Here is a 25,545-nt window from a genome sequence, read left to right on the forward strand (position 1 = left end):
GGGGCAAGGAGCTCTCGGGGTGGGACAGCAACGGTCCCCTCCATGGCATCACAGGAGCCCGAGAGGGCGGAGTCCAGGACTGGAGGACAGCAGGCGGTGCCTGAGGCTGCGCCAGCCCGGCAGGGCATCAGCAGAGGGCACAGCGGACCTCGGCGCACACAAGCCACCATCTCCTCTAGCAGGGCAGGGCCGGGCCAACTCCAGAGATCAGAGCGCACCAGGCCTCAGTGCGGCTGTTGTGAAAACATGTGAGAGCAAGCCTGGGGAGAGGAGCTGCAGGACCCCGTGTGCCCCGCCTGCACACCCCCGCCTTCCAGGGAGCCACCAGCCCGAGAGGCCATGGCATGCCTTTCCCTTGGGTCCGGCAGCCATCCCCCAGCAGGAGCCCGAGGAGGCGCAGGGTCAGGTGAGTCCTGGGGATGCACCCCACACCCTCTGCGGCCTCCCTTCACCTGTCTGCTGAGCCAGAGGAGAGGCAAGGGGCACCGGGCGAGGCTGCTCTGCGTATCCTGCAGGGCCCCACAGGCCGGAGCTAAGCCCCGGGCTCTGCTTCCCATCAGCCCGCGCTGCCTCTGCCTCTGCAGCCACCGTGGCCAGCAGCCGGGTGCACAGCTCAGGGGAGAGGCCACGCCCAGCGCCTCCCAGCTCAAACATCTGGGTTTGCTGAATGAATTACAAGCTCTAGGTACCGGAAATTCTGGACTGCAGACTTTCAGTAGTTTATTAAAATGTGCACTAAAAACTGACTAGAGGACTGCTGAGGAGACCGGCTGGGGATCTGAAAGGTCAAGGTGAAGAATGGCAGGGGACACGGATGCCCCGACAATGGTCAGGGGCACAAAGGTCACAGGGATTGGAGAGCAGGGGGCAGGTGTGCAAGCCCAGCCCCCCCTGGGTAAACTGAGGCCACCCACTACTACCCAGCAAGAACTGTGCTACCCGGAAGTGGTCTGAGAACGGCTGCTGGGCTACTTTATTTCATATAAAAGTTACACTGGCGGAGAGGGGGGAAGGCAGGTGTGCTTCTGCATGCACCTGCAAGTCTGTCTCGTCACCGGACAGTTAGTGACTGTTGAACCGGGTACCAGATACCTCACGCTGAAGCCCAGCACGCTTGTCCCCGAGACACACATGTGCAAATGCATGTGCAAAACAGGCTCCGCCCGCTGTCCTGGACGCCCACCCGCCACGCCTGTCCCTCCGGGGACTCGGCAGAGGTCCCGACAAGGGCAGGGGACAGACCCCCGAGCCCCGCTGCCCAGCCTGAAGTGTGGGCACCAGCAATGCAGGCAAGTCCCCGGAGGGGCCATCTGCCTCCTGGTGTAACGTCAAGCTTACACCAAGGGTCCAACCCGATCACCTGTGCCCAGACAGAGAACAAATATAAAAATGGAAGCAACCCCTCTGTGCCCTCCTGGCCATCACCAGGCCTGTGCCTGCCTAGCCAGACCGAGGGCCGAGGGCCAAGGGCCGCCCGGCACCCGTCCTCACTGGGCGCTGCTTCTGCCCACCCACCCAGCACCCGCCTCCCAGGGCCAGCCTCACACGGCTGCTTTGCCTGGAAGCACGATTCAGCTCCAGGCCTTCAGACTGGATCTGCAGGGAAGCAGGGTGGGCACCGAGGGCCACAAAGGGTGACTGTTCTTTGGATCGAGATTCTCTCCAGTCTGGAATACATTCATAGACACCGCAGGGGACTCGTATGCTCGCCCCTCTTCCCTGAAATGTCGACTTCTGGAAGTAGCTTGTCTGCTGTACACAGCCAATAAACGTGACACTGAGGAAATGACACTGCCAACGTGGACACATGCACACTGCACACACAGACACACATGGGCACGCACAGCTCACTGGGAGGAGGCTGCCTCGGAGTGCTCGGAAGCCTGAGCTCAGGCTGCAGTCTCCATGGAGACGCCCCTCCGGCGGGGGGTGCCAGTGACGCAGGGCAGGGCGCTCAGGAGACGCTGCCACGTGGACACTTGTGGCCACACAGACTCGGGCCCAGCTGGAGTGTCCTGCCCAGCCCCGGGATGCAGGAAGGAGGCGCCCAGCCTCCGCTCTGGCCGTACCCTGTGCCCCACATCCACGCAGCTGCCACCCTCCTGGTCACAGGCCCCGCAGACCCAGCTGGTGGAGTCTCGGGCAGCTCACACGGAGAACTCTGGGCTGCCTTTCCTGGGCCGCGCCTGCAGTCGCTGGAACCGGAAGCCGACGAAGGGGTTCATCCACAGGAGTGAGGGGGGACCCCCAAAGACGGACTTCATCCCTTCCCAGCGCAGCCTCCGCTCCCACGTGGGCTTCTCGCTTTTCAGCCGCTCGATCTCCTGGAAGCAGAAAGAAGAGCGCGGATGGCAGGCGCCTGGCTCACGTGTGCCTCGAGTGCCCGCCAGCCCCCCACTGTGGATGCCGGGGGCGCCCGGCGGGCCCTACCGTCTCGTCGCTGCATATTGAGTGGATCTGGGAGCCAAACATCACTGCGGTGAAAGTGAAGAATAGCAGACCCTCAAGGCACAGGAAGACCAACAGGATTACAGTTACGGGAGGCGAGAAGTCGCTGCACTCTGCAGGCCAGAGCAATGTGTGTGACTGCACCGCCGGCACAGGGCCCTGTCCTCCGGGGATGGGGCGGGCACCCCAGACTGCACACCGCTCGGCCCTGGCCAGCGGCTTAGGGTCTGCCCCCCTGAGTCCTGCCCCCACTCCCGTCCACACTGGCCAGGCAGCGCCCGCTCCCACTCCCACTAGTAGCACCGGCACCGCTGGCAACAAGGGTTTGCCAGCCACCCGGGGAGCCGACCCACACTTCACAGGGACAGGATTCCTTGCCCTCTAGTTGCAAAAATCTGCAAAATACAACTAAAATTACTGAGTAGAAACTGACTACTAAGGAAGAAGAATTACATGGCCTTAGCATAACACCAAAACTTAACCATATTCTTTTTCTAAAAAATTCAATTCCTAAAACAGCAAAGATTCCTTCAAAACGGGAAAGGTGGGCCGGGGATTTAGCTCAGTGGTTTTGCCACCTGCTGCACAAGCGCAAGGACCTGAGTTTGATCCCCGGTACCAAAAAAAGAACCAAAAACCAAAAACCAAAAAAAACCAGGAAAGGTGACTCCCTTTGTGGAACACGGGGCCTAGCTCACCAGTCCACTGTCCCCGGACGCAGGAGATGAACTGCAGGCCGCAGAGGACGAGCGCGTGCACTGAAGACAGGGCGATGTACATCTAGGGGAGGAAGGGGTCAGGGACAGCCCGGGCCGTCCACCCCACACCCTCCCGGGAACCAGGAGGGACTGGCAGACTGACCTCTGCCTACCAGGCATGAGACCAAAGAAACAACTTTACTCAGACCCAAGCAGCGGGGAAAGGACTGTAACGCGTGTCAGAGAAGACGCCACTGCAATGCTGACGGAACACGTGCCCGCCAGCTGGGACCGCTGCTGGTATAGCGGATCCAATCCCCTGTATCGGTCTGTTTACCAATAAAATGAATAAAAGGCAGCCCGGTGGGACTGTCACGCATGGACATCGGTGGTTCAACTGCCTGGCAGTGAGACATCCAAAGTACAGTCCTGTCGTGAAGATGTTATGACATGGGACAAGAACTAAAGCACAGCCCACAGAGTTAGCTCGTGACTCTGGAGAGGCTGGAGGGAAGCCAGGCTGAGGTTACACTCAATCTCCTTGCTCCAGGCAAGGTTCTGGTTAGGGAATTCCGAAGCCAGCCCACCCGCAAAGGAAGTATTTTTACTTACAGTGAAGAGTACAAAAAACCTCTGATTCTTTTCTCCCACACAATTGTTCACCCACGGGCAGTGGTGATCCATTTTCCGAATGCATCTTTTGCAAATACTGAAAAGGAGAATCTGACTTTCAATATTCCATGCTGTGAGGAAACCACAGGTGGGGAGAGACATACTCTGATTCAGCATGCCCAAGACACCCACCGTGCGGCCCACACCTTTAAAGGTGTCAGATAAACATCTGCCGTCGCCAAGGAAAGTACTTCAGGGCTGACAGGTCTGAGCCTAAGTCCCAATGAGACGTGTCCCAGGGTGCCAGGCTGGGCCCACCTCCCAGCACGCTCTGATCGTGTGAGCTCAAGTTCTCTCTCTCAGCGGAAGCCAAGAGTGAACTTTCAGGAAAGAAAAATGCCTGCTGCCTCCCAGCAACTCAGTACCACATGCGGCCTGTGCGCAGGGGTCTCCTCCTGTGGGATTTCACTTTCCCCAACTATCAAAACACCGCTTTTCGGGGCCGAGGATTTAGCTCAGTGGTTCCGCTGCTTGCATCGCAAGCGCAAGGACCCGAGTTTGATCCCCAAAACCCACCGCTTTTCTTTGCTATGGATGGTGCGCCAGAAGTAGCATGGCCGCGGACGGCAGCAGGCTAAGCATTTGGCTAGGGCAGCAGTTTCGTCCCCCGCGGGGACCTTCTGTGCCGAGTTCCTCTCTGACCTGTGCACACGGCACCGTGAATCCAGCAACTGACAAACACTCCCATCTTGGCGTATGTGCGCCTCTCTTCACATGTTGCAGGCCCCATCTCAGGCGGGTAGCCGCGTGGCTGGGGTCCCGCAGAGCTGGGACTGCCCTGCAGTCGCTCCCACTGCAGTCCCCCGGGCCCACCGCCCTCCTGCTCTGCCGAGTGGGCACCACACATCTCTCTCGCTCGCTGCACAGCTGTGCCATCAGTCTGTCAACTCGCATGACGGCTATGACGTCCCCGAAGCCCTCTACGTGGTGTTCCCCTGGAGTCGTGGCAATGGCCCAGCTCACTGCCATGTGCTCCTCCGGGCCGGCCGACCCCGGGCGGGTGGGGAATCTCAGCCCTAGGCCTCCACGCAGGAATCCTGCCCACCTCTAGGAGCCAAGAGACCTTGGGGTCGGGGAGCAGATGCGATGCGGCAGACTGGCGGAGGGGAGAGGTGGACGCTCACAGCGCATGCACCGGCCCAGGCTGAGTTTCTGTTCCCTTTTTGTTTTCTTTGAGACAGAGTCTGGCTCTGCAGTCCAGGCTGACCTTGAATTGATGGCAGTCATCCTGTCTCAGCCTCCCGAATGCTGGGATTGCAGGCGTGCACCACTCCGCTCCACTCCGCTTTCTGTTCCCTTTTTAAAAACCTGGTGTTTGTGAGGACATTCAGAAGGACCGAGCTTCTACACTCAGCATCACACCAGGTCAGGCAAGAGTGACCACACAAGAACCCTTCTGTCGGAAGCCAGGCATGGTGGCATACGCCTATGATCCCAGCATGGTGGGAGGCTGAGGCAAGAGGATTCCAAGACTGTCCCACCTGGGCAACTTAGTGACACTTTGTCTTACAAAAGAAAAGGGGCTGAGGATGTAGCTTAGTGCTAGGTCCTGGGCCTAGTCCCCAGTACTACACAGAGGAGTGCGGGGGTGACTGGGGTGCGGCTCAGGAGGATGCCTGCCTAGCACGCACGAGGCCCAGTGCAAAGCTTCCCCGCCTGTGAGGCCGAGGGCAGCATCGCCCCCGCTGTGGGTGGTGCTCCCTACCTGCAGTGGTGGGCGCGCTCGGGCTTGATGCAGCAGCACTTGGGGCACTTGTAGATCACCTCGCCAGGCTTCAGCTGCAGGCTCTCCATGTACTCCTTTGTCGCGTTCCCCTTGGGGACCGCCCCCTGCCCGGGCGAGTGCAGCATGGGGAGGAGGGAGAGAAAGTACTTGCGTTAGGGTTCAGCTAAGACTTCACACAGCTGCCCTGAGAGCACATGAGTGTGGAAAGTTACTGATGTACGGGGCCGGTTTCATTTTTTATAAAAAGTACCAGGGCTCCCTCGAGCTGACAGATGAGCCCCAGTCTCTCTAGCCTCCTGCAGGGCCTGTAGGAGGCAAGCTCTGTGCTGCGGGAAGGGCTGGCGGGCAGGTGCTGCCCTGGGCTTCCTGTCACGGCCTCCTGCAGGACTGGGGTGCTGGAGAGCAGGGGGAGGCAGACTGGGGTGCAGGAACCCTGTCCGCATGCCATTTACGGCAGCAGCGTCCCAGGTCCGAGCCTCTGCAGGGCTTGGCCGCGAGGGACCGAGAAAGCCGGGCAAGGGCTGCAGTTGTGAGCCGGGCTCCCCGCCAGAGTTGGGGCGGCCCCACAAGGCCCCGCCCCCCAAGAGGCCCGCCCATCACCATTCTGGTGTCTCCTCCCAGCAGCCTGGCTCGGGAGCCACCCCATCACGCCCCCAGCGCGGGCCTCACTTCTCTCCACCTCTTCCTTCCCTTCGCAGTCACCACCTCCCAGCCTGGGGCTGCAGCAGCTCTCCCAGCAGATCACAGGACAAAGGGCCCCAGAATACAGGGTCCTGCTCACACTGTTTTATTTACAGGTGAAACAATGGAATGAGATTCCTTAAGAGTCCCTGAGAGGAAGTCCTGCCCACCCCACCCCACAAAACAACTGCAGCACAGCCTGGTCCTGCGCTTAGGAAAGTCAGCCCAGGTCCACCGGGCCGTGCCCTGGGCGCTCAGCCTGCCTCCTGCAGAGGGCAGAGGAGGTGCTGCCTGCCTGGGAGGCGACTCCGCCCACCTGGGCAGGGGACATGCAGTCTCTCCTTCACTCAGTGACCCCCAGGACCTGCCTGTGGCTGCCACGCCTCACAGGCCCAAAGAGCGTGGAGCCAGAGAGACAAAGCAAGTGAGGGCACCCTGTCTGTCCCTCACCTTCCTAACAGTGGCCCCAGCCCTCCTGCAGCCTGGCCGCTGGGGCTGACAGCAGAGCTGAGCACATGGTGTGGCTGAACAGTGACATCCAAATGGGCAAAGGATGCAGACACTTCTGAGAGATGTGCAAATGCAAGCACAGGAAAATGCTCAGCAGCTTAGCCCTTCAGGAAATGAAAACTGCCAGGTGTGGTGGCACATGCCAGTCAACCCCAGCACTTGGGAGGATGAGGCAGGAGGATCCCCAGGAGTTCAAGGCCAGCCTGGGCTACACAGTGAGTCAGGACCAGCCTGATCTATGTAGTGAAATCCTGTCTCAAATCCCCTCCCCATAAAGAAACCCAAATTGCAACCACAATGAGAACCAGGCGTGGCGCCATACACCAGTGATCCAGCTATTCTGGAGGTGGAGGCAGGACGATCTCAACTTTAAGCATAGCCCGGGCAACTTAGCAAAACCCCGTCTCAAAATGTGTGTAAAGAGAGCAGGAATGGAACTCAGTACAGAGCACCCTGGGTTTCATCCACAAAAAACAAAAAACAACCCAACCACTGTTCCAGAAATCACGGAAAGAAATACATGGAGACACCGGAATTTGGGGAGAATAATAAAAGTTCTACTTGCAAATGGGCGGGACCACCAGAAACCCTTCTTTCTGGTTAGTATCCCTGTGTGCGCCCCTTTGTTCAGCAGTTCCCTTTTTATATCCTTTTTAGCCAATATCTCATCCCTAGTGGTCTTTGATGTATAAATACAATTCCAGTTGCTATTTACAAGTCACAGACACAAGACAGGCCATATACATTGTAAATCCACCCAGCCATTGCAACTTTGTTAGGCTAAGGAAGTTACTGGTTAAAGAGTCAGACAACCATCACCTTAAAGTCACCTTAAACTATATCTTAAAGGAACCCATTACTTACTTTGCTTCTACAACTTAATATTCAATCTGCCAAGTTACCTAAAGCTTTTCCCTATCACCACGAGACACCACTTCACACAAGTCAGTACCAAGACTGGCGAGGAAGCAGAGAAAATGGAACCCACACGCCTGGTGGACCGGAAAACAGCGTCACCCCGAGCTCCCGTGGCTTGCACTGCCTCAGTGCTCAACAGTGCTCCCCAGCTACAGGGGAACAACCCCAGCGCCCTCACTGACGATGGCCACAAGCCAGCAGCGCCCTGCCCACACTGCGAACAGCATGCAGCCGGAAGAGGACCAAGGGTGTGACCGCCCTGCACCACTGTCACCCTCCAAACAGGATGCCGAGGGCAAAAGGGCTACATGCAGGTGACCCCCAGGTGGACGGCAGCCTGGAACAGGTGAGGGGCCGGGCACTGCGGGGTGGTGGAGGTGGCCTGCGGTGGGGGCTGCTGCACCACTCTGCGGGCACTGAGAGCCACTGGCTCTCGGGAGCTGCCGTGGTCAGACAACTGAGAGGACGGACAGCCCGGGCCCCACAGCTCTGAGGAGGCCCTGAAAGGAATTTTAGCAACTATCTCAGGAGACTGAGGCAGAAGTATCACAGGAGCCCACGGGTCTGAGGGTAGCCTGAGCAGCGCAGCGAGACCCTGTGCTACATGGCACTGCTCGGACAAACAGCCCGGGACCACCACGGCTGTTGTGGCCACCTTACTCTGCCCACAACAGGCTCACGCTACGCACCCACAGCCAGGATGACAGAACCTGAGGCGACAGTGACACTCGCCCACACCCTGCCCTGGCGCACAGGGACTCACAGGGTCGGTGAGCATGGTCCTCAGGTGTGACGAGAGCGCCAGCACCAGCAGGCAGTTGAAGACGACCCCGTTCGCCACGGAGTACCAGAAGTCTTTGGAAGGCAGCAGCATGACAAATGTCACCACGAAGTCTGCGTAGACGACCAGGAGCCACGTCATGATGGCGCACACCATGCCGCAGCCGTCCCGGATGAACCACACCTTGTCTGCCGCTTCAGGCTCAGAGGAGGAAGAGGAGGCAGAGTCATAGTTGTCGTTTTCAGTCAGGAGGGGATGGTGCTCGATGTCCCGGAGCCGGTGTCCCGAGGGCTGCATGGTTCCCGGACACAGCCTGGGAAGGGACAGAGCTGCTGAGGCGGGGGACGCGTGACCACTCAGGTTCTCCACTCACTACGTGATGGCCCACGGCGTGTCCTGGCCACTTTACAGAGCCAGCTGGGTACACGGAGCAGAAGGAGACAACGTACACACGTCTACGAGGAGCCCCACCGCCCCGCCCTGCCACCCAGACAACCAGCCGGACTGAGGACAAGACCAAGACCCCAGAGGAGCCTTCCCTCCAGACGGACGCCCTGCCCTGTCGCAGAGACCAGGTGAGAGGCGGGGCCGGCTCCGTGGCCTGGGTCGGAGGAGACAGCATCGAGTCCAGCTCTGCCTGAGCCCTGCCCTGTTGCCTACCCCAAGAGGCCAGTGGTCTTATTTACTGGTCAGCATTGAGGCCGCCTAAGCGTCTGCACTGAAATCCTCCATCTCTCTTCTGGTTACTGGTGGTTCGGGAGTGGTTCTTTCGGGTGTGATCCAGTTTGTATTTGACACTATTACTGTTACTGATTTTACTACTATAGCCAAGGTGACATAGTCATTGCTGTCAATGGTCTTCACCATATGCCAGTATCTAGACTGCCTGAGGGTCATAAACAATACTTTGGCCCATTTCCAAATAACCAAGTACTGGGCCAAATAAGCTGCAACCTCCCCTCCCAATTAAAACAGAGGCAGGGCTGGGGATTTAGCTCAGTGGTTCCATTGCCTGCCTCGCAAGTGCAAGGACCCAAGTTCGATCCCCTGTAGCAAAAAAAAAAAACAGAGGCAGCCAGATCCTGGGCAGAAGCAAAGGCCAATAGCGAGCCATATCCACAAGATCTCTGTGCAACAACACTACCCACGATAGCCAAGCAGCAAACCCAGCACAGACAGCGAACAACCCAAACAGACTAGCAAGAACACAAGGCAACAAAATGCCTCCGAACACTCCCAGCTCCCCTGAAGCCAACCCAGGGAGCATTGGGGAGGAGATCATAAGCCACACGACAGAAATGTCTGAACAGACATCTGTCAGTGGAGATAACAAAACAGATGAATAAGGTGCTTGGTGAAGTCAAAAGGAGATGGCTCTGGTAAATGGTCCCAATGAAAAACATGACCAGTGCGTCTAGAGAAGACACTAATAAAAATCTACCAAAGCCAAAGAAAGAGATGCAAATCTGAATGCTCAGCACAGGAAAGAATGGGAATCCATTCTTTCACATTTCACACAGAGATACAGAAGTTAAAAAAACGGCTGGAATCATAGGCGGCAGAAGCAACCAAAGTGAAGAAGACGGGCTGTGACTCGTTAATAATATACCTTACAAACAAGACAACATGAGAAATGGATCCAACAGCTGGAATTAGAGAAAAATCAGAAGACAACACAAAGCGCATACAAAACCTGTTTACAGAACTAACAGAAAACTTTCCAGATACGGAAAAAGAATTTAACATACAGATAAGACAGGCATATAGAACCCTGAGTAGCCATGATCACAAAAAACTATTCCATGCCACATCGCAACTAAACCACCAGAAATCCAATACAAAATCAGATCGTAAAAGCTGTCAGAAAAATCCAACAAATCACTTGTAAAGGAAAACCCATCAGAATTATAGGTTTCTCAACACAGATCTTAAAGGCAAGGAGATCTTGGAAAGGGTTTCAAGCCCTGAGAGAAAACAACTTCCATCCAGCATAGGTTGATCTATCCTGCAAAGTTAACTTTCAGAACTGATGGAGAAGTAAGATATTTCCACCATAAAGAGCACTTAAAATTCATAAGCACTAAACCAGCTCTCCACAAACTTCTCAAGGACATCCTGGGAAGAGATAAGGAAGCCAGCAATGCCAAAAGGTCTAACAGAATGAATGCAGCAGGTAGGGCAAGCAGTTAGGTAGAAGAAAAAGAGGAAAACAGCAACAGGAAAGTAATACAATGACAGGAACATGCCAGTGCCTTTCAGTTACAACTGTCAGTGTGAATGGCTTCAATCCGCCAATCAAAAGACACAGATTAGCAGAATGGATCAAGACACAAAACCCAATGGTGTGCTGTAACCCCAAAGGAAATTCACAGACTAAAAATCAAAGGACGGAAAACAATATTCCATGTAGTGGGAACCTGAAAACAAGCAGGAGTAGCTACTCCATTTTCAGACAAAGTAGACTTTGAGCCACAGCTGATCAAAAGAAGCAAAGGTCACTACACACCGGTTAATGGGACTGTTCAACAGGAAGAGATGACTCAATGTGCACCCAATTACAGGGCACCCAACTTCATAAAACACAAATGGACACGAAGGATCAGACAAACCAATACAATTATAGTAGTGGATTTCAACAGAGATGGATTAAATAAAAAAATCAAGAGTTGAACCAAACCTGTGAACAAACAGACTTAGTATATAGCATGTTCTTTTTTTTTTGGTACCGGGGATTGAACTCAGGTCCTTGCGCTTGCGCAGCAGGTGTCGAAACCACTGAGCTAAATCCCCGGCCCTAGACTTAGTATATATTCAATCACAGAGGGCTCCACCCAACAACAGTATACATATTCTTTTCAGTGGCACACGGTACTTTCTCCAAAGTGGACCACATACTAGCTAAAATAAAGCATGCTTAAGCAAATGCAAAGGAATCCAAATTTTACCATGCATATTACCAGATCTCAGTGCAATGAAACTAAAAATCAATGGCAAAAGAAACCACAAAAATTATGCAAATTAAACCATGCACTCTTGAATAATTAATGAGTCACAAGAAATTAAGGAATAAATATGACACTTCCCAGAATTAAATGTTAATGCCAGTACAACATACCAGAACTTACGGAACACAATGAAACCAGTCCTACAAGAAAGGTTTTTAGCTATAAATCCCCACACTGGAAAAATCAGAACAAGCCAAATAAATAACAGTGACCTCAAGACCCTAGAAAAACAAGAATAATCCAAATCCAGAGCTTGTACCAGAAAGGAAATTATAAAGATCAGAGCAGAAATCAATGAAATAGAGACTGAAAAAAACAACAACAAAGAATTAATTAATCGAGAGCTGGTTCTTTGAAAGAATAAACAAAATACAGGAACCTTTAGCCAAACTTACCAAAAAAGGAAAGAAACAACAAATCAATGGAATTAGTAATGAAATAGGCAAACTCAGAAGGGACACCACCAAAATTCAGGAGATTATTAGCAACTATTTCACAAACCTATATGCCAAAGAATTTGAGAACTCAGAAGAAATGGAATTTCCAAAACTGAACAAAGACTTTAAAATCCTGAATAATCCAGTAACAGGCAATGAAACTGAAGCAGTAATAAACCTACCAACTAAGAAAAGCCCAGGACCTGATGGATTCGCTGCCATATTCTACAAGAACTTCAGCGAAGAACAAACACCCATAACTCCTCAAACTCTTTAATGAAATGTAAAGAGAAAAAAAACTTCCAAAATCTTTCTTGGAAGCTAGCATTACCCTGATCCCCAAAGCAGACTAGCACTGAACCAAGAAAGAAACCACAAGCTAATCTCGCTAATAAATACAGATGCAAAAATCCTCAACAAGATACTGGCAAACAGAATCTGACAAATGAGCAAACCTCATACACTATGACCAAGTAGGCTTCATCCCAGGGCTGCAAGGATGGTTCAACACATGCAAATCAATACATGTAATACACCACATAAACAGAGGCGAAGACAAAAGTCACATCATCTCAATGGATCCAGAAAGCCTTTGACAAAATCCCACACCCATTCATTATAAGAACCCTGACGAAAATAGGTACAGAAGTAACTGATGTCAATCTGATAAAAGCCATTTATGACCAACCAACTGCCAAAGCCATATTAAATGGGGAAAAACTGTAAGCTTTCTCTCTAAAATTGAGAACCAGACAAAGATGACCACTAACACCACTCTTGTTCAACACTGTCCTTGAAACATTAGCCAGACCAATCCGGCAAGAAATAAAAGGGTTATGTTTAGGAAAGGATGAAGTCAAAGTAACTTTATTTGCAGATGACATGATCTACTTATAAGACCAAAACAATTACACCAAAAGACTCCTAGGATTAATAACCAAATTCAGTAATGTAGCAAGATACAAAACAAACACACAAATGATAAACTCATTGAGAAAGAAATTAGGAAAACAAGGCCGGGATTTAGCTCAGTGGTTCTGGCGCCTGCCTCACAAGTTGCAGGGTCCCGAGTTCAATCCCCGGTACCAAAAAAAAGAAAGAAAGAAATTAGGAAAACAGTACCGTTCACACTGGCCTCAAGAAACATACTTAGGAATTAACCTAACCAAGGAAGTAAGACTTCTACAACAAAAATTATATCACTCTGAAAAAGGAAATCAGGGAAGACTTTAGAAAATGGAAAGACATCCCCTTGTTGCTGAATAGGCAGAACCAATGTCACCAAAATGGCTATACTTTCAAAACCAATATATAGATTTAACGCAATCCCAATCAAAATACCATCAGCATTTCTCACAGATCTTGAGAAAACAATCCTAAAATTCACACGGAATCAAAAGAAACCCAGAACAGCAGAAGCAAAGCAGGAGGCAGCACAATCCTAGACTTGAAGTCATATTACAAAGCTACTGACTGAAATAGCATGCATTGGCACAGAAATTCTCAGGTGGATCAACGGAACAGAGCAGAGAAAGTAGAAACAATTCCAGGCACATTCAGCTATCTTATCTTTGATGAAGGGGTCCAAAGCGTAACCCTGGAGGAGAGACAGCCCCTTTAGTAAATGTGCTGGGAAAGCTGGCTGTCCACAGGCAGCAGATTGGGCCGGGGCCCGTATCTCTCACCAAGCCCTAACCCAAATCAAAATGGGTCAAGGGTCTAAATGTTAAAGGAGAAACACTTAATCTGCTGGAGGATAAAATAGGCAAAACTCTTGACGACACAGGCATAGGAAAGAACTTTGTGAACAGAACCCCAATTACACAAGAAATAGTACAAAGAGCCAACAGATGGGATCCTATCAAACTAGAAAGCCTCTGCACTGCAAAGGAAACAGCCCACAGAGTGAAGAGACAGCTTACAGAATGGAAACAAGTTTTGCCAGCTATTTCTTGGACAGAGGACTAATATCTAGAGTATCTAATGAACTAAAAAAAACTAGAACCCCCCCCCAATAAAAGACCTAATCAAAAAACAGGCAACTGAAATGAATACACACTTCTCAGAAGTACAAATGGCCAATAAATACATGAAAAGTGTTCAACATCACTGGCCATTAGAGAACTGCAAATTAAAACAACACTGAGATGCCATCTTATTCCAGAAACGGCCGTCATCTAGAAATCAAACAGTAATAAATGCTGGCGAGGATATGGGGGAAGAGGAACTCTTCTACATTGTTGGCGGGAATGTAAACTAGTAAAACTACTATGGAAATCTGTCTGGACATACCTCAAAAAACTAAAAATAGAAATTCCATTTGACCTAGTTATTCCCCTACTGAGCCCTGTCCTGAAAGACACATGATATTGCAGGGATACATGCACACCCATGTTTGTAGCAGCATAATACATAATAGTTAAATCTTGGGAATGGCTTCTATGTCATCAACAGATGAACAGATAAAAGAAAATGTGGTATTTACACACAGTGGAGTACTACTCTGCAGATAAAACCAATAAAACTGAGGCACTTGGAAGTAAATGGATGCAACTTGAGGCCATAATGTTAAAGAGAAATAAATCAGCCACAGGAGCTTAAATATTGCATGGTTTCTCTTATATGAGAAACTCAATGTGTGTGGGGGGGGGGCACAAAATAGAGGGCAATAAAGAGAAACTAGGGAGATCTTTTTCAAATGGATGAGAATGGAAAAATAAAGAATTGAAAGGGAGAAAAATGATGAAAATAGGGTTTCTGCAAGCAGGAAGGGGACCAAGAGTTAGAAGGAGCAGGGAGGGAGAAGGGTAGAGGATGAAACAGTAAGACATATGCAGGCACCAACTTCCCATGATAACTGTAATTGTCACGTACGATAAACATACACTAATAAATGGAAACAGATACAACAAGAGCTGCATTTCCAAGCCTTTCACCGGACTGCCTGTTGCTGTTATGACAGAGTCCCCAGTGTGGGCTGTCCCCAGCCACATGCAGACAAGGGAAAGGCCCAGGTCCATGCCCCACGGCAGAGAGGACCCCGTCACAGGCTGTGCCTTCCCCTATGCCCTCGGTGGACCTGTCTGGCTTGGCTGTTGGCCCAGGCAGGGGGTCAGGAGGCCTGGAGCAGCAGGACAGGAAAGGACGATGGACATGCCGACGTGGCCTCAGTTTAACCTCCTTTCCCCATTAGCTCACAGCACTGACCTGATCCTGCGCAGGTGCCAGGCTTCCCCTCTACACACCCCGCTCAGCCCTTGCCAGAGGCCTTTGCCGCCCAGGTCTCCTCACATCCGGGTGCATTCGGCTGAGACCTTCCCCAATATTCTAGGTATCTGGTTTTCAGGAACACGGGGTCCAGAGACTAAAAGGAGCCAGCGCCTTACCAAGGAGACCACTCCTTCAAACACAGGGCTTCCCTTATCTCATCTGCCAGGAGGGTGGCAATGGGCCTGGGCAGATAAGCGGCAGGACAGGGCGGGAGCAGCCCAGGCTGAGAGCTGGAGCTGTGCTTTCCGGAGTGTGGAGAGGACGCATAAGGACCAGAGCTCCGTGGGCTCAGGGCACCTCTGCAGCGTCCTAGATGCACCCGGAGCATGTCCGTGAGGAGCACGCTTTTACCAACCAACTTGCTCCAAACACCGCACAATTCTCTCCATACAAAAATACCAGCATCAAAAAAACAAAAACAAAAAACCAGCATCAGAGAAAATGAAACTGCTTTCCAGCAGATAAAACAGCCCTGACTCTTCAATCAAGCAGAAGTAGCTTTCAAAAATTTTTATGTGAAACATAAGAAACTAAAGATCAAAAGGACTTGACAGACTTTCTTACGCTTTGGCTGTAAAAATCTCCCCCAAATGTGCACGTGTTCAGAGACGGGATCTACACTGGGGACTAGGGCACCAGGCTTCACCCTCATCCAGGGCTGAGGCTAGTTAGTGGGAAGTGACCAATGGTAGGGGTGGGCGTGGCCTTGGGCCACCTGGCCCCACGCCTTCCTCTCTGGCTCCCCCTTCCTGGCTGCCCCCAAATGAGCGGCCTTCTGTCAGCCCTTCCACCATGCTGTTTCTGCCTGGCATGAACTGAAATCTTGAGCCAAAATAACCCTCACCTCCTGAGCTCAATTCATCAAGCGTTTGAGGAAGCTCAGCCAGCACCCTTGGAGCCTATGTATAGGGAGCAGCCCCTCCACTGCCCAGGTACCAGACCTCTTCCTACAGGTCACGCTAAGATGGGCTCCTCCTTCCTCCCGGGCCACCTCCATCGAGGGCTCCATGGCAGCCCTGCTGCTGATGAGGGCTGCCCCCTGCCTGCCCACCTGCTCCACTAGCAAAGCCTGGGTCTGCAGGGGTGGGACAGGCCACATGCTTGTCCACGTCCAGCTCGGGGGGCCTTTGCCCATCTCCCTCCTTGCCTGCTTTGCTCTCCTGCCCTGTGTCCCCTGTCGGTGACTGGGCACTGGCCTGCAGCCACAAAGGGCACGTCTGCAAGATGACACAAGGGGGGCCCTCTCGGACTCGAGAGTCTGGTGATCTTCAGGGTTTCATGGTGGATCAGAGCACCAAGGATGAAGCTGAAAAATGCCCCCACCGGAGCTGCCTCTCCAGGGGACAGGCTCTGGAGAAAGGAGCTGGCGTCTGCAGGGCCCAGTGTGCTGTGCTGAGGCTGGGCACAGTGTTCAGGTTCTCCCAGGGCCCCTGACAAGCGGGCTGGCTCAGGTCCTGAGAACACCAGAGGGGGTACACTGGTCTGTCCCTGGGGGTGCAGATGCAAGGCATCAGTGTGAACAGCGTACCCATGACACCTAATGGTGGCCACAGTAGGACACCCATAGACGCACAGGCTAGACAGTGACATGCGATAACTGAGAACATCCATGCTGAACCCGGTACAGTCCCTGAGAGGTCACCAGGAAAATCACCTGAGATCCAAAAATCACTTTATATTCAAGAAAGCAATGGCGGGACAATGCCAGTTTCAGTTCCTGTCCCCAAGTGCACTGGTACCTCCTGAGTCACCTTGTGTTTGCACTGTGAGGTGCCACAGGAGGGAGGGGAGGAAATGAAGGCGGAGCTCCTCTCCAACCAGCCAGGAGCTCCGGACAGTGGCAAGATGAGGAGCTGGAACACATGCACAGGGCCACACTGAATGCCAAAGTCCCCACCAACCGCAAGCTCCTGAAGGTCACTTCCGCCCTGTGCAGTATTGTTTTCCGCCTTCAATGCTAGTGTGAGGGACTTTGTCCACACCCCAGAACCTTTGTCCCATGGTGAATAACGCTCTTTATCCTCGCAGAACATGAGGACCTGTTTCCCAGGTCACTAAAGCAGTGCCACAGCTCCCTCACTTCAGGGCACAGCCACAGACCAAGGTGCCCACGTCCCGCACCGGGGCCAGCCCAGCCTGCAACCGAGCCAGCCGCTCACCAGCGCGACTCCAGGGCCCTCCTGGCCTCCCAGCCCAGGCGGCCAGTACGCAGGGCCAGGAAGGGAAGGCTGGTCTGTGCCGGCAGAGGGACAGAACACTCGCCTACGCTTACCACACAGACGACTTCTGAACATCACTCGGACATTTTGTGCCTTTTCTTCAGGATCCTCAGGTGCATGCTGTCCTATGTGACAGGATCTGGGAGACAATAAATCTGATTAGAAGCCACTTATGACAGAAAATTTATGACAGAAACGTGCACGTTTCTTCGGGTATGATTAATGTTTCTTCGGGTATGATTAATTGTTGCAGCTTCCACAGGCAGTGTAGCATTTGACCCACAAAGTTCTGTTGCTCTAGGCTATCATTAACTACTAAGTCACTGCACTTGTAAGTCTGAAGTACTAGAGAACCAACTGACAAGCCTGGAGAGACTAAGCTATTTATTTACTTATTTGTTGTTTTGAGACAGATTCTTGTTATGTTGCCCAGGTTGGACTCCAACTCATGGGTTCAAAGGATCCTCCTGTCTCAGCCTCTGGTCTCTGGGACTACAGGCAGCTCCACTGTGCCTAAGTGTATTTTAAACCCTTCAACTTCCCTTCCTGCTCTGTCAGCCCCAGTGTTAAGTAGGAAGCTAGAAGCCCAAATCTTCAAGAACAATCCCGGGGAACTCCAGACCAAACGTGGCCAGCCTTCATCTCAACCATCAGCAGACTGTTTCTGCAGCCACAGTGAGGAACAACAGGGAGGCCCGGGCCCTGCTGGGGAAGAGCGAGGGGGGAAGTGCAGGCTGTTGGTGAGGGTCTCGGCCAACCCTGTTTCCCCGGGGCTCTCAGGACCCTGGCGGGGAGGGATAGAAACCCTCCTAGAGGAGTCGGTCTGGCCAAGAGCAAAGGCGGAGAGACCAGACAGAGGGCAGACACGCTGTCCAAGGACGGAGGCTTTGGACGCTTGTCACAGTTCCACCCTACAAATGAAGAAGCCTAGGACACGTCATGAGCAGCAGCCCAGAGCGGGGAGGCAGGGCCGGGATAACCGGCATTAAAGAGGACAGAGTGCGGAACACCGGTGACATCTAGCGCTGTTGTCGCCAAGCAGGGCAGCACGGCCGGCCGACAGGCAAAGGTTTCAGAGGGGAAGCAGGACTGCAGCGTGAGGGACTTTAAGGGGACACCTACTCGACACAGAGTCAAGGGAGGCAGGCGTCCAGGGTGAAACGTAAGCAGACAGAAGGGGGCCCTCCATCTGCAATGGTGACACTGCTGAGGGACAGGGCGGCACTGCTGGGAAAGCCAGGCCTGGCTGCAGGGTCAGCTCCGCCCCCTGGCCGCTCAGACAGCTGGCTGCAGACAGAGCACAGGGAACTAGGCCGCACTGCGAAGGCCAGGTGCCCCTCTCAGGGACCGCTTCATGCCCACCACTAGTGTAAGATGGAGCCAAGTAACAACGAAAGGGAGGGAGGGATGGAAGGAGGCGGCAGGAGAGAAAGGGAAAGAAAAAAACACAGAAAAGCACCAGGAAAGGAATGCAGGGCAGGGACAATGCGTGGAGAAGAGAACTTCAAGAGTATAGCTATAATTCACATTCTCAGACGCACGAGCCAGAGAATGATGTGTGAATCGAAAAGAGGAACGTTCTGAGAACACCATGGTTTCTCAAAAATAAAATCCGACGGTAGAATTAAAAAATATAACAAGATTGGGCAGGAGGGAGGAAACTCCCAGAAGAACTGACAGATGACCAGGTGGACAGGAGAGAGGAGAAAACAGGATCAGACAACGTGAGGGGCAGCCACGAGGACACGAGACGGCCTCACCACAGGTGGCCGCAGGTCCCACAGCACAGCGGGTGCCTTCGAGTGTACAGCAGGCCTGGGCCGTCTGCTCCACACCACAGGCTCTAGCAGAGGGGCCTCCTGGGGCAAGCCTGTCCCTCCCACTCCATCCACGACCCGCCCAGACAGTGCTATTCTGTGTACCCCTCAGCCACTCCTGGGGTGAAGCCCAGAGCCCCAGCCAGGGTACCAGGGACTAGAGAGGAGCCGGGCAAAGGGATCCTGGACTCGGGGAGGACCAAGAGGTGGGCATGTCGCCCACTTTAGGCATCACGCATGGGGGTGCAGCTCCTGATACCCGAGGCTGTGCACTGCTTTTGTCCCCTGACCGACCCCAGGCCAGGCCCCGCTGGTGGTGGCCTGTGCCAATCCGGCACTGCAGGATGATTCGGGCCTCTGTCCCTCGGCACTCACTGGACAGGCTTCTGCCCCAGGCCTCCAACAAGCTTCCTACATCCTCGGAACAGCACCTGCGGCCAGAAAGCCCAACCCCTCAAAATAATGCACTTAAAAAAATGACCTCCCATATAGTAACTTTATTCAACTGCTTTCCGCACTAACCAGCCCCTTTAAATGCTTACTAATATTCAGAGCTGCTTCCCCGTGAGCTGTCTTGGCAGTGTCCTGAAATCTAAGGCTGGGTTGTGAAATACAGGACTGCCCACTGTAGCCAGGTCAACAGCAGGATCTCTATGAGACCAAATCCCTGATTTTATTTTATTTTATTCTGGTATCGGGATGGAACTCAGGTCCTTGTGTTTGCGCAGCAGGCAGCGAAATCACTGAGCTAAATCCCCCCCCCCGATTTTATTTCTATAAATTAAAAAAGCAACCAAGAGAACAATCACTTGGGAAAGCAGTCTGACACTTCCTCAGAGGTAAACACACACCCACCTGTGACTCAGCTGTGTCTACTCCTAGGGTTCGCTCAAGAAAAACCAGCCAGAAGAGGAAAGCAAGTGCAAACCTGCTCCGAGCAGCAGGAGCGCAGTCTCCCAGGAGGAAACGCCCCACACGCCACCGCATGAGGTAAACAAACAAACCTAGGCAGGTGGGAGACAGACAATGGTGTCTTTTGCCAAGAAAATGAAAGAAATGATCAAGGCAAGCACAACTTGGGTTAAACGCCAAACACTGGGCCCACCCCAAGAAGTGGGACAAGGGCCAGGTCCAGTGAGAGTCTACCGGCATAACACCCAACAGCGGACAAACTTAGCGCAAAGGAAATCAGAGCGAGAGTCTGAGCACAGCGGGAACAGTGACCAGGCAGAGGCCCAAGGTCGCGCCGAGCTGGGAAGTGGGAAGTGCAGCTGCTCAGCTCTGTGCATAGGTGAAGTTCTCTAAGCCGCTGCCTACTTCATGTTATGCTTTCACCATGTAGCAGCTGGGGCCCTGTGGGCAGAGGCCCCGTCCTGGCTGTGTCTGTCCTATCAGTCACTCAGGAGGGAAGCCCTGCCTTCGACTAACTTCTACTCAAAACTCCAAGCAAGTTCCTTAAGCTCTTCCTGTCCCTGCTAGCATTACAAAATGTACTCCATACAGCACAGCGAACGAAATAAGCAAGCAGACAGCAGCACTCTTGGGTGCTTAGTCCCTACTGAAGTAAGCAAGCGTGATTCTCACACCGCAGTGCCAGGGGTGCCTGCCGGAGCCTGGCATTCCAGTCCGGAGTAAGACACTGTTCAGACCTCGCTGCTTACTCTGGATCCCACCTAGGAGCAGACAGGCAAATCTGGGCAGGCACAGCAGCACAGGACCAAAGGCAAACCTTGCTGGAGACCTAATTAAGCAAACTTGGGGTCTGCGCACCTGGCACCAGGTGCCATGCAAGGCTCCAGGGACACACAGAGCTTTGGCCCCAGGAGATCCCCAACCAGCAAGGCGGGAATGAGCCCCAAGGAACGCACCAAGTGTTGTTCCCAAGTCAGGAGCACCATGACAGGGAGAGAGCAGCAGCAAACTCTGTCTGGGGGAACTGGAGAGAGCCTCAGTTAAGACAGCAGCACGGGTGCTGCTGTGACAAGATGTGGACGGATCGGCTGGATCCGACGCCAGAAGGAAAGGCAGTGGCCATGGGCCTCATGTTACTGTCTTCTTACTCTTGTGGTGGGCCGCTTGAGCACAGGGTGTGTCTCCGAAGCCATGGCTCTCTCCCACTGAAGTGCACAGCATGCCCAGGGCTGGGCTTGTGAAAGGGCAGTCAGAACTGAACAACTGAAACAGGGGAACTGGAGAACTGGAAGAATTCAAAACATTTCAGTGTTGCTGCAAAACCTTGTCTCCAGAGAAACGAGCACTTCTCTAGCCGAGCCATCCACCATCCCCAGGAACCGGACCACCAGCCTGCCAGAGCTGGCCTGCTTCTCAATTCCAGACATCCACAGCCAGGACTGACAGCACCTTTAACGCCAATGCCGAGCCCCTCCCCTGAATGCCTGTGTGCCCCAGGTCGCTTCCTTCTGGCTTCTGGCTCCAGTTCTCCCCACCATCTCCTATAGCTCACACACCCACAGCCCTCAGCAGGCTCCCACCCTCACAGAAGTCGTACCTCAGTCCTAGGCTCCAACGACCCTTTCCAGGGCGGCAGGCGCTACCCCTCAGGATCACAACACAGGTCCCCATCAGCCCTTCGAAGCCCTCTAGAGGTGCTGTGCGGATCGAGATCTCCAAATCTCTAGGGCCGATCTTTACCCTTCTCCCTTGCACGGTGCCCATTTCAGTTCCCTCTGCTACAATGCCCTACCTCTGTGCTTCTGCTCCTGCTGTTCTCTCCAATTAGAAGCCACATTCATTCTCTCTCTCTGCTTGGCCAAATTATTCACCTATCAATTTTCAAGTGCCCGCTAGCAGTAAGAGACTGTAGGAGAACTTAAGTGTTTTCAAAACTACCAGGTACTATACTAATATAAAGCATTATGTTGGTCCCACACAGAGCCCAGATTTCATTAGAGGAATAATATGATTCTACTGAATGGAACTTAGCAACAAGCAGACTAAGATCAGCAAGATAAGAACATGTCTCCAGACAGGCAAAGGAGCCGGCACAGAAAACAGAGCCAAATGACAGTTGCATTAATTCACATTCTAGAATAGGCATCCCAAAGTGACACCAGTATTCACCTCAGGACGGAAGGGTCATCTCTTCATCAGCCGCTGGGGGAAGAAAGAGAATAATGGATTCTCATTTGTTTTAACTTTTTTAAGCAACAGGGTCTCCTAATGTTGTCCAAGCTAGCCTCCAAGTCCTGGGGTCAAGCGATGCTCCTGCCTCAGCCTCCCAGGAAGGTGCCACTGTGTCCAGCTTCAGAAATATCTTAAATTCAAGGTTGAGAGTTCCCCCAGCGGCCTTTGTCTCCTCCACAATCTAGAAAGGGACAGTTATCAATCAACAGCAAAGCAAAGAAGTGTATTTTCAAGCAGGAAGAACCCAGGAAAAGAAGAATGCTGTATAACAGAGAATTTTAACTTTGCCTAAAGAGGGCTGGCCTGTGTCCTTGGCTAACAGCATTACCAAGGTGGGCTCTGGCCACATGGAAAAGCCTACGAATGTGATTTAGGGTGGGGGCTACAGGTCACACAGTCTCAGTCTACCTGGAAATGAGGCCAAGCAGGTGCCAGTCCATCCACTCACACGCTGTTGCACATCCCACCAGCAAGGTCTTCCTCCACAGGCCAAGGGCAACGGGAGTCTGGCACGTGGTACTCCCCGCTCCCTCCTATGCGCCACTCCCACTGGCTGACTTTGATTTGCAGCCTTTGTGTGTAAGGAAGTGAACCAGCTGTGAGGTGCTTTGAGTCCTCCCAGTGAACTTCGGGACAGGAGGGTGGTCTGGGAATCCCCACCCCAACTTGCAGAAGTTTTCAGAGGTGGTCATGTGTGGAGTGGGACTGTCACTCCACACTCTGTAGCTCTGAAACACTCACAGTTGACCTCAGCTCTTCTGGGTTAACTGAAGTATCATGGGACAAGATGGTCACACTCCCCCTGGATTTTTAAAAAGGGCCAGGAATGTAGCTCAGTCACACAGCACTTGCCTGGCTTCCACTAGGCCTTGAGTTTGATCCCTTGTGAAGTGAAAGAAAAGGCCATACTTTCTGTCTCACTGAGAGCCATTCCGATCCTTCTAATACCTTCCTATTCTTTTTGTTTGTTTGGGGGTTTTTTTGGTACCAGGGATCGAACTCGGGACCTTCCGCTTGTGAGGTAGGCACCAGAACCACGGAGCTAAATCCCTGGCCTCTTACTTTCCTATTCTTAAAGAGGACTTCTACTGCTTTTACACTACACTGACTAGCAGGGCTAGAAAGTCCCAATTCATTTATTTGTCAACCAAGGCAGGCTCTGAGCTACTAGTAAGAGAAAAGTCCAGCTGCTATTAATGAATCCTGTAGGAAATGACCTTTTCACACGTATGTTGTGTGAACCTACCAGTCTAACTCCAGAAAGTACACAATCTAAAGAACTTTGTAACTAACTCTTATATTTCAAGGCTGTTCAAGAAATGAAATCTAGTTAATGCTTCTGTTCCAGGCCATTTTTTCAACTATCCCAAGAGCCTTTTACTTTAAAATTCTGCCTCCCTAGCAAGCATTTAATGGTATTTTTTTAAAAGGTGATCTAAAAAAAAAATAATAAAATAAAAAAATAAAAGGGGTGACCTCAGACAGATAAATGTTGCAAAACAACATCAAGAAGATCAGAATCAGCCAGGTGTGGTGGTGCACACCCGTAATCCCATCCCTCAGGAGGTTGGGGCGGGAGGATCCCTGTAAGTTCGAGGCCAGGCAGCATGGACTACATGGTGAGACCCTGTCTCACCCCCCCCCATCAGAATCATCATCTGTGAAGATTTTAGGAGAAAACATATACTGACCCAATATCTGGGTTAACGACTGGAAAATAAATACATGTGCATTTAGGTCCACACAAAGCAGATGACAAAGAAAGCCCCACGTAGAGCCCCGACAGCAAGAGTAGCTAGAGTCTTGTTATTCCAACTTCACTGCTCAGTAAACTGATTGTTCAGGAGCTCATAAAAATGACTGTGTCTATTCAAGGGCTAGCAGAGACTTAGTTCTCAGAGTGATTACAACTCAGGAGGGATGAACCTCACTGCCCTGGAGGCTGACCGGATCGGCCCAGATCCCCTTCAGGCAACTACCCTCCGAGATCACTGTGAGGGGCAGAGAGGAGGTAGCGAGGAAGTTAGGCAAAGAATAAGAAATTTTAAAATCGTAAAAGGAAGGGCATAACAGAAGCACGTTCGGAGACCATGTGACTGGGAGCAAGCTCACCGTAATGCATGCCTATAAAAATCTCTTCCCGGCTTACAGAGAGGTTTACAGCCACAACGTAAGAGAAACCCCATCATTAGCTGCAAAGGGGAAAACCGTGGCTCGGAGCAGCGAGTGTTACGCCCAAGGGCAGGCAAAGCTGGAGCTGCAATTCGGGCCCTAACCCAGTAAGCACTAAGTGACCAGGCACCGGGCTGCGAAGTCCGGCGCGGGCACCGGGTGACTCGGAGCAGCGGAAGGTCGCAGGTGCGCGCCAGGAACAGAGCCTGGACGCGGCAGGGAGTGGCCGGGCACCGGAACCGGAGCCGGCCCTGCCCAGTCCCGCACTCACTCACCCGAGGCCCGGGCGGGGTCGCCCAGCGCTGCGGCTCCTCCCGGCCGGCGGCGGCGACGGGGGCGACTACAGCGGCCGAGGCAGGGACGCATCATGCGGCCGCGCGCATGGCCGGGCCGGAGCACACCCCCCGGTTCGGCGTGCTTCGGTCCCGGCCGGCCGGTCGTGGGGAGTCGGCCACCGAGCAGTCACGGGAGCAAAGAGCCCGGCCGGGAGAGCGGGCTGTGCGACCCCGGAAGTGGACCGGAGAGGTCACCGCGCCGTGCGTGTACTTCCGGCCGCGCCGCGGAGCCCGGAGAAGGCAGTTTGGGGTGGCTCGAGGGAAGGCGGAGCCCAGGGTCCCCCTGGAGAAAGGGGTGTGAGGCCTGTCAGTCCCTTGAGGAAAGGCACTTACTAGTTGCGAGACTTCTCCCTGAAATCTAGAGTCCCACCCACACTGAGTCCGGAAAAGAAAGCATGGGGAATACGGGCACTCGCGAGGTCCAAGTAGCGCCTTTAGCCCGCAAACGAGGCCGAGAATCCTTTCCGCAGGCGAGGGCCGAGCGGGAGCGAGTGTGGTGGCATCCCATCCTCGGATGTGGTCCCTACGGAATGCGGACAGGCAGTGTGGGAGCCCACCTGGAAACAACTGAGCCTGAAGGCCTTGGGGGAAAGGGGAAGCGAAATCTGAATGCGAAAGGCTCTCCGCAAACCTTCCTGATAAGTACTCGGTGTTTCTTAAAGATAGAAAAGTTCGAGGCCGGGGATTTAGCTCAGTGGTTCCGCCGCCTGCC

At 52.9% G+C, this 25,545-nt stretch overlaps 1 protein-coding gene across 5 annotated transcripts; it reads right to left on the reverse strand.

Annotated features, from left to right (window-relative positions):
• Window positions 1-946: 946 nt before the first annotated feature.
• On the reverse strand, window positions 947-25,188 carry Zdhhc7 (zDHHC palmitoyltransferase 7). Of its 5 annotated transcripts, none has more exons than XM_013071458.3 (8): window positions 25,167-25,188; window positions 17,419-17,504; window positions 8,417-8,747; window positions 5,524-5,648; window positions 3,759-3,855; window positions 3,147-3,228; window positions 2,431-2,561; window positions 947-2,324 (listed from the first exon to the last, which is right to left on the reverse strand). In XM_013071458.3, the coding sequence occupies exons 3-8, from the start codon at window positions 8,729-8,731 to the stop codon at window positions 2,148-2,150; spliced, it is 927 nt and encodes a 308-aa protein (XP_012926912.1). In that variant the 5' UTR covers window positions 8,732-8,747; window positions 17,419-17,504; window positions 25,167-25,188; the 3' UTR covers window positions 947-2,147. The 5 variants fall into 5 exon arrangements, with proteins under 5 accessions (XP_012926912.1, XP_004842784.1, XP_021112275.1 ...); XM_004842727.4 differs by having other exon boundaries at window positions 24,774-25,176; XM_021256616.2 differs by lacking the exon at window positions 25,167-25,188 and adding an exon at window positions 22,735-22,753.
• Window positions 25,189-25,545: the final 357 nt, after the last annotated feature.

The sequence above is a fragment of the Heterocephalus glaber genome, unplaced genomic scaffold, assembly GCF_053883595.1.
Source record: "Heterocephalus glaber isolate CG9 unplaced genomic scaffold, H.glaber_assembly_v1.0 deba00000071, whole genome shotgun sequence".
Lineage (NCBI taxonomy): Eukaryota > Metazoa > Chordata > Mammalia > Rodentia > Bathyergidae > Heterocephalus > Heterocephalus glaber.